Raw genomic sequence first — 17,634 nt, forward strand, 5'->3', positions numbered from 1 at the left:
TAGGGACTAGTAAAGCGCTATATAAATACAGGCCATTTACCATTTAATATGATCCAGTAGAAGGGCAATGCAAGATTGTTAAATTAGTAGTAGGAAGAGGAGCGCATAGATGCAAGAAGATTAGGAAAAAAGTATCATGGCAAAAGTGAGAATGAACATAAAAGATTAGATATGGTAAAATATCAGAGGTGATGGGAAATAGCAAAGTGTAGCGATAAGCCATAATCGGCTGTGGGGTGAAGATAAGGTGAAGACAAACTAGGCAACAAGAAAAGATGGAAAATTTCCATCAGGTAGACACCTGAAAAATTATTCCTTTTCTAACTTCTTTTACTGTTTGCTCTGCAAGCACAAGGTAAACATGCAATAATGTACTATAACATTTTTTTTCACTGAAGGGGACAAAACCTAACCTAAACAACCACAAGATCCACAGCTCTGTACTTGCATGTCTCCTCTCCTAACTTTGCAATCTCGTGAGAATGCAAGTTTACAAGAATGCCAGTCGGCTAACATATGATCTGGTCATCAGCCACTAGTCATCCTGGCAGGCAGCGGCCATCAATAATGGATGATGCATGAATTAATCATGGATGAGGGGACAGATCTAAACACACAGTGAGGTCCCATGGGGAACAGAGGAACTGATGGTAAGCAGCCTAGAGATGAGCAAGTGCAGCTTGAACATCACTTAAAATGCATTACGTAACACAAGGTCAATAAGAAATGTTTGCAACAGTGTAGGTGTTGAGAACTGACCTAATGCAATATATATATATATATATATATATATATATATATATATATATATATATATATATATATATATCTATCTCACCAGTACATCCAAGAATATTAGAATTGATACTTATGTATTGTAATAGAAACCAACTACAAAGTAAATATAGTCAAGTGTGTGTGCAGCATTCTGGCAACTAAAGTAGGTGCATGTGTGTAATTGATCCAATTAGACTCATTCTCACCTTTACAATGCAAGCGAAATGACATAGTCTAACAGGGCAAGGTAACCATTAACAAATCCCTTGCCACTATTATGCCTCCATTTACACTCCTTCAGTTGGCTAGTTTGTATCCGGTATGTTTTTACACATATAATACAGTGGCATTGATTAAGCATGTATGTGCAGGACAGGAAGAATTATAAACTACCGCTAGTAAGTAAGATAACAACAAAGACAGAGCCAATAAGTGCACTATGAGCAGATCTACTGAACATAATATATCAAATATTTGAATAACAGTGTATATTTACCTTCATGCATTGAATTATGAGTCTCTTAATGTGGAACACACAAGCTCACAAGTGTAGATGTGACACTTGTGCAGTGATAAAATGAAGATTATGTGTATTATGCGAGTTCATGCAGAGGCCTGTGACCTTAATGGGGGTTCGTGTCTTATCTTTGAACCATGCAGATGTGGAGAAGATGAGGAAGCATGGTGAAACACAGCATGCCCTTTACAAATGCTGTCTGGCAGGATTTTACTCCAGTAAAGGGGTTGTGTAAATATGAGTCACCACATGAATGAATGAAAGAATGTGAAGTATGCTGATTGACAATTTAGATATGCTTAGGCCAACTGAAAATACAAGGCTGACCTGCAAGTCTGCTTCCAAATATAAACCAAACGCACACACGCACACACTTTAACACAGGCTACCTCCTCATCTCAGTCACACCAGTCCACAGTTCTTATTTTCAGGTTCTCATTTTCAGGGGGGAATTATTTTAAAAAACACGTGTCAGGTTTATTTTCGTATGTAAGGATGTCATAGTGATTTAAAATAACATTGGACACACACCTGGTTTCACAGTCTTCAGGCGGACTGGCTCCCGAAAGTGGCGGATGACAGCCAGCGTGTCTCGGTTTGTGAGTCCGCTCACGGGAGTGCCATTAACCTCCAGCAGAACGTCCCCAATGCTGGGAAGCCTCCCGGCGTGACACACCAACGCCTCCGACACTATGTGTCCAAGATAGGGGAACTCTCCCAGCTCAGCGCCACCTCGCACCTCCGCTACAGTGACCAGCTCCCCGGAACCTCCCCACGAGACGGTGCACTCCTGCACTTTACTTGACCAGTGCTTCTTCTTTTTCAGTGTCTTGGACATTGTTGGTAGATGTTGAAAACCTATAGGGAAGTCCAAGAACGATTGTCCTTCAAAGCAACAACCGCTTCAAAACCTAAGACGCAATGACGCACGGAAAAATCATTGCCGATTAGAGAAGTTAATGATGCTGCTGCCTTGTGGTGTATTCCATCTCGAGGAAAACAACTCTTGGTTTTTTGTTTGTTTGTTTGCTTGTTGTTTTTTGCTCAGCTGCTCCTGAGAATCAAATATCCTTCCATTGACTTATCCGAGCATCACCTGTCCGCGACTGGAATGTGAGACCAGCTGCGTCAGTGTCGCATTGAAGCGGAAAGTGCTGATTCTGATGCTGGGGCGTCTCGATCCCACACCCCAGTTCACAGCAATGTGCGGTTAATAACCAACAGTAGCTTCCCCCGCACTGTTACACCCCGATATGTGTTACAGAGCAGGACGGAACCGGCGAGTCCAGCAGTTTGCGCGCACCAGTGCCTGTCAGAAAAGCGTGGGAAAAATAGCATATATCCCACTCTGGACTTCAGGAAACGCCAGCACATTTGACAACACTGACGGAAATAGTTTATTTAAAAAATAAAATAAAATAAAATACAGGAAAACGTGAAAAAAAAAATGGGTTTATACGAGGTTCATCAGCTGCTGAAAAAGTCCTCTGTCACTGACAGTTCCTCATGCGAACCCACTGAGGCAACTTCACCCTGCGCACCTGTCCTACTCGCCAGCACTCCTCCATGGTGACATCAACAAGGCAGTCCTTAGAAACGGGAAAACACACCTGGTCCTCCCCCGAACTCAGCGGTTATCGGTTATCTGATCCTTTCAAAACACCGAAACTCTGCTCGTTGCGCCTCGTCGCGCGCTATGCGCTCTCTCCTGTTTTTTCCAGAAGCACAGCTGATTTTTTTTATTCTGAAAACTATGCAGCAGCATGCAACAGACGTGATCCGATTAGGCTTCGCTCCATAACTTTTTTTAATCGTTTTCCGTGTTGCTTTTATGACGGCAGGCAGTTCTGTCCAATCGGAGATGTGGGAGGCGTTCCCAAAGCGCGTATATTACGCCAATGGTGAATGGCAAAGGGTGGGAGTTCTGTGAGTGTTTTCAGTCCGTTGCAAGGTGGAGTTCCCCCTTGGGGACGCGTATTTTCACGTAGAACATGCTTGCAGATAGCCAGAGATGGGTAACCTATCTCTGTGTATGACCTTTGGTCTGCGGTTTGGATTTTTTTCTCCAAATTTCTTTGTATTCCTATTGCAAAGTGCAACAGCTTCTGAGTGATTCCTGAATTTTACATGGTTGCTTTAGGTCCGTGAAATGCGTTTGGAGATCTGGAACTAGGAAGGTTGTGTGTCGGTTAATTGTAGTAGTGGTTGTTGATTTTTTGTGCAAGTCTGCCCTCTTGTGGTTGCCAACAGACTGAGGCTGGCATGTCATCCAAAGCGCCAGCTGGCAACATTCACTTGTAAAACTATTAGATTTTAACTAATCTTACACATCCGATGCGATTAATTATATATGAATATAGTAAATAAACATCGGCGTTAGCGCATTTAAATATACATTTTATTTAAGCTCACTAATTTAATTTTTTTTTACCTGGTTTACCCCTTTTTCTTAACGCCCGTACCTGTTATCTACTTTGTCTTTCATATTTTGTCTGATGAAGCAGAGACACATTTCTTGTGAGATGTGTGTGTGTGTTCATCACAGTTTAGTGACTAACCTGTTTTGGTTGCATTAAGTGTGAGCATGACTCCTGTTAATGTTATCGTTTCTGTTGCTTTGCTAATAATTAACAGTCAGTCAACTTTCCAGCGCCACTCTCCGGTCAGCGCCCTCACAGTGCCGAGCCTGTATTCTGAAAAGCCGCTGATAACAGCTGTGTTATTATGATTTCTTTTCTCTTTTTCCCCCACTGCTGTTAATTTTTATATTATAAGGTCTGTAAATGTTTGTTCACCCGCACAATAGAGCCTCTGGTGTCAGGTAGGAAGACTAATTTTTAACATTTAGACTGTGCGTTGCTCGTTTTTTGTTTTGTTTTTTTCATTTTCAAATGACTTCAAAGTTAATTAGTTTTACTCAACACCGGAATAAAATTCTCGACTGGCAACCCTTGAATTGCTTTTGTTGATACGGTCTGCAGATTCTCCCACATTTGAGAAATGCGACCTGCTCCTAATGGACGTGGACACAAAATGTAGCAATGACACCTCTCTCTGTCCATCCTGTAAGTTTTAAACATGATAATGATTGCATTGCTATTAGCTGGAAGTTCATTTGCCTTGTATACACGACAGCTAGAGCATTTGACCCCTTCCTGATTTCTTAGTTTGTTGCATGTTTGTCACAAAGACAAAGATTACCGGGGTAAATACAAAATGCAGTTTTTAGATGATGGTGTAATTTCTCAAGGGGGAAAAAGCTATGACAAACGACCTGCCCCTGTGTGAAAAAGTAATTGTGAAATGGTGAAAGCAACAGCGTGTACTTTGAAATGTTCTGAACCTGCTTCTTTAACTTGTTTTGTAGATGAAGAGTCATCAGGCACACTTGCCCTCATTATAATCCCTTCCCTGTTGGCTCTGAGCACGGTGTTAGTGGTGGCTCTCATTTTTTATACTCTATGTAAAAATAAAGAACGACGACACAGGACTTCACCTCATTTTAAAAATGGTAGGAGCTGCAATAACTATATGTCAATTCATTAAAACAGCGTGAAATCCTTTAAAAATCTAACATATTTCTGTTTGAGTGTCTCATAGTAATGCCAAGTGCTTATTTACTTATATTTGCCCTTGTATCAGGCCAGCAGATTGTATCCCTGTCTACAGCTTCTGTAGGTCCTCCAAAGGTCCCGGCAGCTTTAGATCCCTGGGAAATCCCAGAAGAGTGTGTTCTTGAGGGACTAGAGTTTTGGCAGACTGGTTGCTATGGCCCCATTTGTAAAGGTCTGCTGAAGAAGAAAGGTGGAGCCTCTTCTGTCGTGGTGGTTAAGTGCCTTCGAGGTACTGTATAAATCTGATATAAAGCAAGGGTCATCACTGGAGTTAAGCTTGTCCAGTTTTTATTCTATTAATTTAATCCCATACAGATGCCTCTGGCAAGCCTGAAGCTAAAGAATTTGTTGAGTGGCTCCTCTTCTGTGCTTCAGTGTGTAAACATGAAAATGTGGTGCAGATGCTGCACTGTCACACCAAACGTCTACCCATGTACCTGGTTTTAGATGCCTACAACCCAGGGAATCTCCTTCACTTCCTCTGGACACTTAGAAATGTAAGTGATCCAAACCTTCTACCTATTCAGTGGCAAAGGCAATCTTCAATTATTCAATGTATTGCAATGACAAGGACTTATTTTTAACTCCAGAACAATTTAAGCACTGCAGATCCCTCGCAAAACTTCTCTGAGAGGTCAGTGTTTCTGGTGGCAAAACAGATTGCAGCTGGCCTGGTGAGTCACTTTTTTTAGACCAATTATTCCCAACACACAACTGGAATAAAACGAGTTCATTTTAGATGTCACGCCCTACAGCAGATGACATTCTGCCATTTCTTCCCCCCAAGATGCTGGAAAGTGTTGTTTATCTTGAATCTTGAATAACTGTTGCAACAAAAAGATTGACATGTTTAGCTGTAATTGGATCCTCCTCCAGGATTACCTGATGTCAGAGCACAGGCTGGTGCATGGTGATGTTGCTGCCAGAAACATCTTAATTGGCCCAGGCCTCTCGGCTCGAGTATCTGGCCTGGGCGTGGCATTTGAAGGACGCAAAATGGATTCAGCAATTAGACAAAGGGCAGCAAAGGTGCCATTGAAATGGCAGGCTCCAGAGCGGATTATGATGCTGCTCAGTATCGACAGAAGCGACGTGTAAGGGCAGAGTTATGGCTAAGGAAACAAAACAAAGACACACGATATATATTTTTTATTATTCACATTTTTTGTCTTTGCTCTTGTATGTGCATTACATGCTTTAAAAATCATGTTTCTATGAGTCACAGTGTTTTGTTTTGTTCTCCCCGCACACCAGGTGGTCATTTGGAATCCTACTATATGAACTGATCACTTTAGGTAAAGTACTGTCATCTTATCTGCCAAAGTTTTATAGTACATTTCTATCTTATCTTAATCCAAATCTACTAATTACTACAATCAAACCATTAACAACATTACAGAGCTAATAAAAAATGCTTTTTTCCCATACCTCAGGATCCCCTCCATACCCTGAGCTGAAGCCTTCAACAGTGCTTCCAAAGCTGCAGGCGTCTTATCGAATGAAGAGACCAAAGAACTGCGGTGGACTTTTGTACGTGTAATTCACCTAAAAGCAAGCAATAGACAGGGACGTATGAACAAATCTGTATGGAGTGTGTGTATATATATATATATATATATATATATATATATATATAAATACATGCATTAAGTACAGTATAGTCAAAGTCAAAGTCAGTTCAAACTCACAAAAACTCCATTAAGATTTAAAGTCCCTGCAATGAGGATGAGTTAAAGATGCAGTTTGCAGATTTGATAATAATTCAGATGACAAGATTGACACTCGTCTTTTCATGTTTAATATAAAACTGCTGCAAGAAGCTATCAGGCTTGTCTAAGAACCAGCACCTCTAAAGCTCACTAATTCACTCAGTGTTTGCTCAGTGTTTACCTCTAACTTTAAAAGTCTTTGTGACAGGCTATCCAGGATTGTGATTGGTTAGCTTCATATGATAAGCAGCCATGACAGTGATACTGATTTGCTTGTGAAACAGATGAAACGCAGATGAATTCTAAATGTCTCCATATGTATTTAGGTATGACCTGATGAAGTACTGTTGGATGTGGAGCTTCAAAGAGCGACCAGCATTTTCAGCCATCATCAAGCTGTTTGAGTCCTCGCTGCACATTGCTGATACAACACCGATTTGTATTTCTGAGGTCATTGACATAACTGAATATAAGAGAATGGCAGGACTGATCGAATAGACCTACGCTCATCCGCCACTTTCTCGGGTATACTTGTTGTTGGGGGCACAACAACAGGTGCTGGTTGATGCAGTTATTGAATCAGCTAATCACATGGTAGCAACTCATTAAATGTAGGTATATAAGAAATAGTGAAAAGTCTTTCTGAAATTCAGACCAGAAGAAGAATCAGAAGAAACTATCACATTTTGACTTTAAACATGATATGATTGCCAGATGAGCTGGTTTGAGTGTTTTACTAGGATTTTACTATTTTACTAGAAAAATAAAGATACCCAGTGGGGGTGAAAATGCCTTACTGATGACAAAGGCCAGAGGACAGGTTGCTTTGAGATGATAAGAAAACAGCAGTAACTCAAATAAACTAGCACAGCCAAGGTATGCTGTGAAGGCACAATACACCAAACCCTGGAGTGAATGAGCTGTAGCAGCAGAAGATCACACCAGGTGCCACTCCTGTCAGCTCAGGAAACTGAGGCTACATTTCACACAGTCTCTCCAAAAGTGTACAACAAAAGATGGAAAACTGTTGCCTGTTTGATAAGTGTCAGATTTTGCCACAAAATTTAAATGGTAGGGTCAGAAGTTAGTAAAAAAAAAACCCTCTAAAGTGTGGATCCATCCTGTCTTGTATCACCTCGATAGCCTGCTGGTGATGTAATGGTGTCGGGCGTATTTTCTTGAAACACTTTTGGCTCCTTAGTACCAGCTGAGCATCATTTAAAGGCCACCTGAGTATTGTTGCTAACCATGTCAATCCCTCTATGACTACATTGTGCTTGTCTCCTAATGCCTGCAATGCTGAAAACTTCAAGTCATCTCAAAAATGTTGTTTTTGAACTTGACAATGAGTTCTCTGTATTCTAGTGGCCCCCAGTGGCCACTAACTCTAAAACCAGTAGAACACCTTTGGGGACGTGATGGCCCAGAAGACTAGCATCATACATGTGCAGCCAGAAAATCTGCAGCAACTGTGTGATGCCATCATATCAATATTGACCAGAATCTCTGAGGAATGTTTCCGGCACCTTGCTGAATCTATGTCATTAAGAACTCTGAAGGCAAAAGGGTAAATTGTCCAGTGAGTGTATGGTAAATATGTCAGTAACATTCACATTAGAGATCAATCACAATTTATTAATAACCGTGTATGGGTTTAGTTGAGACGTTGATAGCAATCCGACATGGTAAAAGTGACTACAGGAGTTCTAACATTTCCAGTTCAGTAAAAATATAATGAATCAAGACAATAATTCCAAGTATTATTTTTTTTATTAATACAGCCTTGTGGTCAAATTGTACAGATCTAAAAGCACAGATTTTAGTAATACTTGAGAACTTTTCCACTATCTTTGGGCAAAGTACAGTTTTTGTATCTATAATGCTCTTGGCATGCAGACATTAATTACTGTGACTTTACAGTTTCAAAACCAGAAACACCCAAACAGAAAAGCTGAATCCACCAATGAATGACAAGTACATCTGCGCTCAGTTCACTGTCGATTTTAATCGTAACACTGGTTATCGTAAACCATGTCGAGAATGAACTACAGTGATTTTAAATCATAACTGAATCAGAAGACATTACATTTGTTTTTGTTTTTTTATTTCTTAACAAAGATCTTGTGTTGTAAAATTGTGCTCCACTTGATTATCATTGCTTCAAATAGCTCTTTAAGGCAGAATAATAGGGATAACTTAAGTTCCAAAAAGCTGTGGCTTACAGAAGACTGATTAAAGTAACTAAAATCACTGAACCTAAACTGCGAGTGATTTCATACACCTCTGAGTGTGAGCTCAAGGATGATGGTTTTTTAAAGGGCGGGCAACAAATCATAATTTGTGTAAATTATGATTTGTTGCCCGCCCTGCTATCTTTAGGCCTGAAAACAGACACATTCAACTGTTACTCTGTGCTCACATTTCATCGGGCTTCTGAACAAATTGGTACAAAACTATATAATCTTCTCATTTCAATTCAATTTTATTTATACAAATCACAACAACAGTCGCCTTTATATTGTAAGGTAGACCTTACAATAATACATGCAGAGAAAAACCTAACAATCATAATCATTTGTTACTCACAATGCAGAGAGGCACTAACACCCACTGTGAAACACAATGAGAGATTTCAAAAATGCGTTCTTACTAAATAAGATCTACAAAACAAGTGATTTGTCTCAGATCAGATATATACTGGCCAATATCATCACACACATTATTTCCTCCACCAGCCTCTTCGGGTTTAATGTCTGCTGCACTATGCTTGTGATCAAACTCAGCACTGACTCTGACATTATCTTACCTTTAAGTTGAAGCAGAACGTGCAGTAATTTTACCCACTAGATGGCAGGAAAGGTTTGGAAGCCTCTCTAAGGGTAAATTCACACTACATGAGGCAGAAAACTGCTGGGGATTTAGTATTTCAACTTGACTCCTTATGCCACATAAGATGTTCTAAAGACACCTGTTGTGACATCACTAATTCATCACATCATTACAGTCCAGTGTGGATTTACTTACTATTTAAACCATAATGCCTCTTAAAACAGAGGCAAATGCATATAATAACCCAATAAAAAAATAATCACACATTGATGAAATAAGGGAATCTATTGCATCATATAGTCTTGAAGCTTAAATAAAAGCCCCTAACTTACAAGAGTACTGGTCAGTAAGTTATTTAAAACATATATTCAAACAGCAAATCAAAATTGTGAAGGACACTACAATCATATTAAATAATTATATTTTCCTTTATCACTGGATTTAAGACCTCTCCGTAAACGGTAATGATCTCAATCCAAAAAACAAACGTTAAAAAATATAATTTCAATCAAAATGGGTCTACTGGATGAATTAAAATGACTTTGTTTTAAAGTATAGATGCAGAGAGGGCATGAAATTCTGAATCTCAATGAGATATTACTTTTGATTCATGGATTAGAGCACATACCTACATAATTGTTACTATTTCAGTAGCCATTTCTTTAACTACACTCAACACTATGAAATAAATATTATTAAGTCATTTGCGATAAACCACAACAAGTTAGAAGTAAGAAAATATTGGAAATATATATATTTTTTAAAATAATATTTAGAATCATACTGTAGATGTGCTTGCTGCCATGTGCTCCCAATACTGACCAAGATTGGATTAATACTGAAGAAGGGGGTTTAATAGATGACAGGATGAAGGTTAATCCTCACCAGTAACATAAAATGCCTTGCTAATCATTCTTACTGATTTTAGGTTCCCTCAGAGGTGTCATCTAAAAAAAACAAAACAAAATAAAAACATTAAGCAGAGTGCATGCATGTGATGCATGAATTAGCTTGAATCCTCCACAGCAGTAAGACGCAGCAGTAATCTGTAAGCCTTGGTTCACCTGGACGGGCTGAGGTAAACCTGTTTGGGAGTGTTTTTAAGCGTGCCAGCATCCCTTTTACACTTTACTGCTCCATAGGGATGTTGGGAACAAAATGTAGGAGACAGACCACAGCAGGTAGTACATACACGCAGGAGGGAAGGAAGAGCAGAACAACATGATGATTCCTGAGAATAAAAACACAAAAAAGAAACTGAATGTCTGCACGAAATGAAGGTGTTGCACTCATTATCTGGGCTTCAATAATGTTTTTTTCCCCCAACACTTCTTATTAATATCGAGGTGTTTACTAGATGCTTTGATCTGCAGAATGGACTGATTAGCCAGCATTCCATCTTTATCACAGCACAAAAACATTTGAATGTGGAACAGCCAGGACATTTTTTCCAAAAAGCAGCTTCAATGAATTTAAATTCAAATTTTGGCACAAAGCGATTTAAATTTACATTTGGACTGGGATAAGTTAAATAAATGTTTCCTTGTGGTTAAGTTTAGAATTCATAAACACATGCAGTAAGAGGCTCAAACCTCATTAAGAATAAATAAGTAAATAACAGTAAAAACATTTATAGGTTTTGGCAGTTCCGGTTAAGATTTTCAGATTCTTAAAAATTACTTTACCTCCAGCGTAGACTACTTTCTTCCAGGCCTGCGACTCCAGCACTCTGTCATGAGGGTAAAAGTTCTGGCTGATCATGAAGAGGATCATGGCAACTGCAATGACTCGGAGCAATGCCATGTTTCCCCCCGACAGCAAAGAGGCACTTGCCAAGATGGCCGACGAGTAAATACAGGGCAGGCCACGATACATGAAAGGGATGCCTATGAGGAAAAACAACACAAACTATGTCCTTACTTTGCAAAGTGATGATTGAAATTAAAGACTAAATTGAAAATGACAGTGTTAAATAAGACTACATTTTTTTAAACTTACCACTGGAGAAGAAACAGAGGCGGACAAAGACAGAAAGGACGTAACACATGCACAGGATGTTGTCGAGCAGATCAGATGTTCTCAGGAGCAATGACGTCGCAATCCCAAAGGTCGTGAAATCAGCAAAATCATCTAGCTTTGCACCTGAACATGAAAAAGGAAGGTTTGGCATGTTTGCTGCTGATAGCTGTACTAATAAGCTTTAGAAAGGCTTGTGTCACACTGCTTCTATTAGCATAGCACATTAATCGTGAAAGCCACAGTAGATGTATTATGTCTCTTCAGCACTGATCTTTGCCAGTGCCATGTCATGTGACAGCCGTGCGGTGAATGTGCAAAAATTTCTCAAGTGGAAATGTCAGTGTCAGCCCAACAGGCAGGCATTCTATAAACAACATTCTCCACTGCCTTATCTCTTTATCCCTCAGGAGCACATAGCATGTTTTCAGCGGATGAGGATGAGGTGATTCAGGCCACGGCACAGATGAACGAGGTGGAATTCCACAGTCCAGGGTCAACAATTTTAGCAATTTCAGATATGCCGAGAACCCAAAGCAACAGGATAAAATAGACAATTGGGCCATGATCCCGTGGAATTAGGCTGCTTAATCAGAAAGTTATTGTTCATTTGACAAAATACGTGGGGGGCACAACAACACCCACCTGCAAAGTCATGCAGAAAAGGCTTGTTGAGACACAAAGCCCCCTGCAATGTGCAATGTGCAGCCAACAATGTATTGTGATGCAACTGAAAACTATTTTGGGATCTCAGAAATTAGGAATTTGCAGACTGGAAGCAATGTCAAAGCTATTTATACTTTCCCTTTTACTATGAGGCATTGGGCTCTTTTGTAAACAAGCCACAAATATAGTCCTTAAAGCATAAATATGCAAGTATTTAAATATGCATTCATCTTGTCTTGTCTAGAGCACAGAAATAACTTGAAAGAAGTTAACTTGATGAATCTCAAATAACATTGCATAAATTATTCATGACTCTTCTGTTGGAAACATAAGAAGAGTTTTCAATTGCAAAGGTTCCCTTTACTGGATCTCTTTGTGTGGCCAAATTAAAAAAGCTCAGACAAAAAGATTGTGCAGCAAGCCCTGCCAACACCACAGTGGAAGTGTATCTTTGGTAAGTGCTATTGACCACAACACTCCACTTACCCAGTGCAGAGCATGCATTGAGTTGCCTGGCAACTGCTCCATCTGCCAAATCCAGGAGGTAGCCAATCAGAACGAGCCAACACGCAGCGTGATGGTGCCTGAACAAAGCCAGTCATTGTTAGGTTGAACAATTAAGTAAAAAGGGTTAAATGTCTGCAAGTTCAAAAGTTCTGACAATGTTAGAAAAGTCTCTTTTTTTATATACAGAAAATTGCCATTTTTGGGAAAGCAAACTGTGCCTTTAAACTAAACCTAGAGCGGCTCGTAATCTGTTATAAATATTATGATTTTCCTTGATGGGCTAAACACAGGATGTTAATAACATTGTTGTTTGAAAACACAAACAATAAAACCACAATAATAATAATAATAATAACAATAATTGAAAACACTTATATGTTTGCTAAATTATAGCTCAGCTTCTGAAATACTACTTTTATTTTTTCTGTTGTGTTTTCTGATTTATTCCTGGGTTTTGTGAAATTTTGATTGATTTTATTGCGTTGTGTTTAATGACTAAAGTTTGGTTATTGATGCACAACATCATTCATTTCCACACTCATTCACATAATGATTCCTCCTTACAAACTCCGCCCATCCAGCAGCTGACAAGTAAAACCCATTACTCCTTTATTTACTCACCCATTAAGGCTGCTGAGAATCGAGGCCATGCCCATGACCATGTTGGCAACTGACAGTGCATTAGCTGCATTTTTACGCGCAAACTCCTTGATCTGAAGTTCTGTGGCCCGATCGCTCAGAAAGAGTTTTTTGGTGCACTGAAAGAAACCTGAGACCAAACGATAACAGCAGTTAGTATTTTTCTGTGTTAGGTCAATAATCTCTGCTGAGGTTTTAGAAAAACAAAAGCTAAAGCCCTACTGACAGAAGACCACACCAGATGGCATGTTGATGCAAGTGTCTGAATTGGTATAGTTTACTAATCATATTTTGGGATTTAGACAAACTTTAGTTCGAGCACAAGAAGAAAAAAATGTAACAATTCTGAAATGTAATCTTAAACCTTAAGTATACCATCTATTACTTGAAAGAAAAGAAGTATTTACACACTTTATCATGGGAATCATAATGCAGGTCTTTTAATTTTGTTTTTTAAAGGAAAATATTACTCCCTCCTCTTATGTAAAAGAAATGGCACTTACCAAGATGCATGATTATTGGCTGGAGACCAACCCTACGATACATTCATCCCTTTTCAGATCACTACAATGCATTTGTTACTGTACATTAAGTCAGGTGTGTGCAGCCTACCGCATGCAACATTAAGGACTGCCTCATTATCTGCTTGTTATATTATCATTTATACTAATGAATCAAACATATTACACATGTTTAACTGTAGCAAAACGCTGTCCAAAATCACATGCAATAACCTCTAAGATCAAAGATAGTATTTGAAAAATAAGTCAATAGCATACTAAATCTGAACAGGATGAATGTAAGTGTTAAAACTCAAATGTGAACTCGTATCATGGATCAAACACACACAAATACTGGTGTGGGGAACAAGTATGGATACTTAGGGGACTACTACATACAGCCTTGGCTACAGTGAGAGTGAGTTGGACCTACTGCGTTGACACATACCAAACAAGAGATCAATTAGCCTGTTAACTCTGGTCAAAACAAACTGACCTTACACAAGGACATGGCAGCAGCATTCACACAGCTTAAATTAACATTAATATTAATAACACAGCAGCCCAGGCTTTAATGGGGACTCTGTCATTAAAATTAACCTGCAACCCACCTAGTTTCCTAGTTGGTTTGTTTTTTCATTATATTGTCAATATTAATAGTTTATAACCAGATTCTATCAGTTTGGATGACTAGGAAAGCAGTATATAAATGCTGTATAAATTCACTATTTATACATAACGTTTCTCATTGTTGTAATTCAATTACATGGTTCTTTATCTTTTCCTGTATTTTGCTTGATACAGCAAGTCAGTACTCAGACCTTTAAGCCATTTTATAAGGGCTTTAAATATGGTCTGTTAAAATAAGGAACAAGTTTAACAGTGTTTATAGTTTTCAGGTCTGGGACTGTTTAGTTCAGCTGCAACCATTAAACAATGTCAAAGTTTGTAAAAAAAAAAAAAAAAAGCTGATTTATTTTGAAATTAAATAACTTTTTTTTATCAAATATAAACAAGTTTAAATTAGCATTCCCTGTTTATTCAGGATTTAAAATTTAAAGCTCAGACAGCATTCAAAGAAAATACAAACAAAAATATAAGACAGAAGGATGTTTCAAATACTGTTTCAAAGCAATGTATACACTATTAATATTGATAATATAAGCCCCTGCAGTTCAACAATTGGAAATAAACTGCATTTTATGAAAAACAAGCTTGCAGTATTAAGACTACATTCACTATTGCAGTCAGCAACGTGGAATGACTGCTGACACAGCTTCTCTCCAGCCCAAAAACTCCCCCTCAAAAAACAAAAACTGGCCCCACAAATTAAAAAAAATAAATAAATTCTTTTCTATCTGCCTCCTCTTTTGTGAGCTTTTTTTTTTTTTTTAATATATTTTTTAAAACAAGTCACAGTGCTGTCCAAGACAATATGCACAGATAATGACCTGCAAAGCTTCAATATATTTAACCCTTCAAGTGTTTTTCACCCTGAACTTCCTGTGATTCCAAAGCCAGGCGAATTCAAGAGACTCTTCATCTGAAAGAAAACAGCGTATGAGACACAACAGAAAGCCAACAATCACTTGCACTTTAACTTGACAGCATGCTTTTTTACTTTTCATTCAGAACTTTAGCCTAGATTGCAATTTGGTATTTAAATTACTATCTAAATCTTTTTTTACAGGAAAAACAAAGCACAACAGTTAATGCAGATAAGATTCTGCATTAAATCGGGAAATCATGGAATTGCCAAGCTTCCCATATAATCCAGTTGGTTAACTTTTGTCACCCTAAGCATCATTAGAGAACCACGCATGCAGCTTAAACTAGCTAAAAGATTTTACTGGCAAGTTTTAATCTAACCACTCAATTCACTCTCTTGGTCACTAATAAAAAGAGGAGAAAGCCAGAGCCAGAGATGCACTGTCAATTTCAAACAGGTCTCTATTTCTGGGTTGCCCCTAATGAGTGCAAAGCATGACGGGAAGACCTTTGTTATGTAATACCCTATGTTTCCTGGTAACAACTAAAAAGACCAAATGGAAAACAAGGAAAACTCAGAGCTCACGATTCACAAAGGTCGATAATCTTAAGTGAATGCACTGGACAATTTAAACTATATACTTTTTAGATTGAATGTGTTCTGAAATGTTGACATATAGTAAAAAATATATGGTGATGAATTTACAATTAATGCATAAATGATGCACAGCTGTTAACGAAGGTTAACTGGGCATACTGAATATGGTGTGGTGCTAAAGTAAGCATTATAATTAGTATATGTACAAATTATAGTCAGTATACAATAATGAACAATAATAATACTGAAGTTGTAACACGAGAAGAAATTTCTCCTATAAAATGTGTTGGTCGTGCTGTGTATGTTTATAAAACTTCTGTCCAAACATCATCATATTTGTTTTCCAGCCCAATTTGATGCCAGTACACCTCAGCTTCCATCCCTGACACCCATGCTGAGGTGTACGGTAATCCAGATTAAGAGAAGAGAGTGAGAAAGGGAACCTACCAGAGGAGGACGTCAGGTGGACCATGATCATGTCTGGCTCAAAGTGCAACAACTGAAAGACAAATTAAAATAAGAGTATTTTTATTACACGTACAGTACTGTTCCGGATATATACATCCTTATTTATAATTGCAGATCTACTGGGACTATTTGAGAATTGAGATTAGAAACGATCTTCATAAACATCCCAAAGATCCTAAACAAATGACAGCCATGCAATATCCCTTTCTTAAATCCTTCTGTCTGTTCGTTCTAACTAACAGGACCTTCACATCTGGTCAGCGGAAACCTTAATGCGCAGCGCTCTATCCTAAGAATCGGACAGATTCTGCAGGGTCAGACAGCTCCATCCTTCAGAACAAACACATCCCCGACGACTTGAGAATAAAATACACACCGATCTTAAATGTGTAGAGGTGTTTGAGTCCCCACCCCCAGCATCGAGGTTTAAGCAAGATGTGCAACTGCGTCACAACCAGCTGGACAAAAGCCCAGCGAGCCTAAAATCTTGGTATAAAATGTACTTGTTTCATCTAAATTTCATATAAAATGCGTCACATCTTACCTTCGAAGGAGCTCCACTGATTACTAAGTGTATACAAATCAAAGGATGGAGAAACGCACGCACTGGGATCCTATAATCTTATTTTTCCTCGTTATGTATTTTTGTTCTGTTTTTCAGCAGATCAATTTGAAAATGAATTTAACGCCTGAGTTTAATGCTGCCACGGCCTCAATTTCACAGTCATCACACAACCGGTTACCTGTCAACTTCCCAGCCACTTTTTCAGCGGGTCCTTTTAAAGTCCAAGGATAAGTCCGTTGGAACATTCCACCGGAAGTGACGCCCCTGTTGTTTCTGGATTTTTCTGAAATAATGTTGCTCAACTCTGTTGACGGTTACCGCTGAAGTGGAAGTGACATTGAGGAAAAAACACATGTATTATTTATTTATTTATTTGCATGCTAATACGACGTGCGAACACAAGTTAATATGTAACAATATGGAAACCTCAGTGATTACAAGGCTATCAATATTTCAGTGACGCAAAGCTGTGGATCACTGAAGCAAATATGCAACACTGTTTATTATCTAAATATTTTTGTTTGTTTGATGACTTTAAGTGGCTGCTTTTCTGTTTGCAACACGTTTGCATATTAACCTCTTAAGCCCCAATTACTTAACATTTCTGAGGCATTAAGCTGTCACAATGAAAAATAAATTATGAAACACAATGAATGGAGAATTTCTATTTTTCTTTACATGGAATTAATTTTTGTTTAAAATCAATTAAACTAATGCACACATCCATTTATGTGCTTATGA

General features: G+C 38.5%; 3 protein-coding genes across 10 annotated transcripts in view; 1 reads left to right on the forward strand and 2 right to left on the reverse strand.

Annotated features, from left to right (window-relative positions):
* Positions 1-3,110, reverse strand: part of magi3a (membrane associated guanylate kinase, WW and PDZ domain containing 3a) — a 107,353-nt gene extending 104,243 nt beyond the window's left edge. The window contains exon 1 of one of the 2 annotated variants that reach the window (XM_085395037.1): positions 1,826-3,110. In XM_085395037.1, coding sequence (XP_085251163.1) covers positions 1,826-2,132 — 307 coding nt within the window. In that variant the 5' untranslated portion in view covers positions 2,133-3,110. Of the gene's footprint in view, positions 1-1,273; positions 1,798-1,825 lie in introns of those variants that run through there. The other variant, XM_085395039.1, reaches the window with a different exon arrangement.
* Positions 3,111-3,289: 179 nt separating this feature from the next.
* LOC146645676 (tyrosine-protein kinase STYK1) lies at positions 3,290-8,658 on the forward strand. The gene is made up of 10 exons (XM_085395040.1): positions 3,290-4,115; positions 4,276-4,359; positions 4,662-4,805; positions 4,937-5,137; positions 5,224-5,405; positions 5,499-5,582; positions 5,785-6,002; positions 6,163-6,203; positions 6,342-6,438; positions 6,944-8,658. The coding sequence occupies exons 2-10, from the start codon at positions 4,311-4,313 to the stop codon at positions 7,113-7,115; spliced, it is 1,188 nt and encodes a 395-aa protein (XP_085251166.1). The 5' UTR covers positions 3,290-4,115; positions 4,276-4,310; the 3' UTR covers positions 7,116-8,658.
* Positions 8,659-8,749: 91 nt separating this feature from the next.
* On the reverse strand, positions 8,750-17,136 carry tmem269 (transmembrane protein 269). Of its 7 annotated transcripts, XM_085395047.1 has the most exons (8): positions 16,873-17,115; positions 16,308-16,359; positions 15,268-15,317; positions 13,257-13,404; positions 12,615-12,712; positions 11,445-11,588; positions 11,132-11,332; positions 8,750-10,677 (listed from the first exon to the last, which is right to left on the reverse strand). In XM_085395047.1, exons 4-8 carry the CDS (start codon positions 13,295-13,297, stop codon positions 10,568-10,570), a joined length of 594 nt encoding a protein of 197 aa, XP_085251173.1. In that variant the 5' UTR covers positions 13,298-13,404; positions 15,268-15,317; positions 16,308-16,359; positions 16,873-17,115; the 3' UTR covers positions 8,750-10,567. The 7 variants fall into 7 exon arrangements, with proteins under 7 accessions (XP_085251173.1, XP_085251168.1, XP_085251171.1 ...); XM_085395042.1 differs by lacking the exon at positions 15,268-15,317 and having other exon boundaries at positions 17,072-17,136; XM_085395045.1 differs by having other exon boundaries at positions 13,257-15,317; positions 17,072-17,117.
* Between the last annotated feature and the right edge of the window lie 498 nt (positions 17,137-17,634).

This window comes from Rhamphochromis longiceps, linkage group LG20, assembly GCF_057381845.1.
Source record: "Rhamphochromis longiceps isolate RC_006_pf linkage group LG20, R_longiceps_female_GT1.1, whole genome shotgun sequence".
In the NCBI taxonomy this organism is placed as follows: Eukaryota; Metazoa; Chordata; class Actinopteri; order Cichliformes; family Cichlidae; genus Rhamphochromis; species Rhamphochromis longiceps.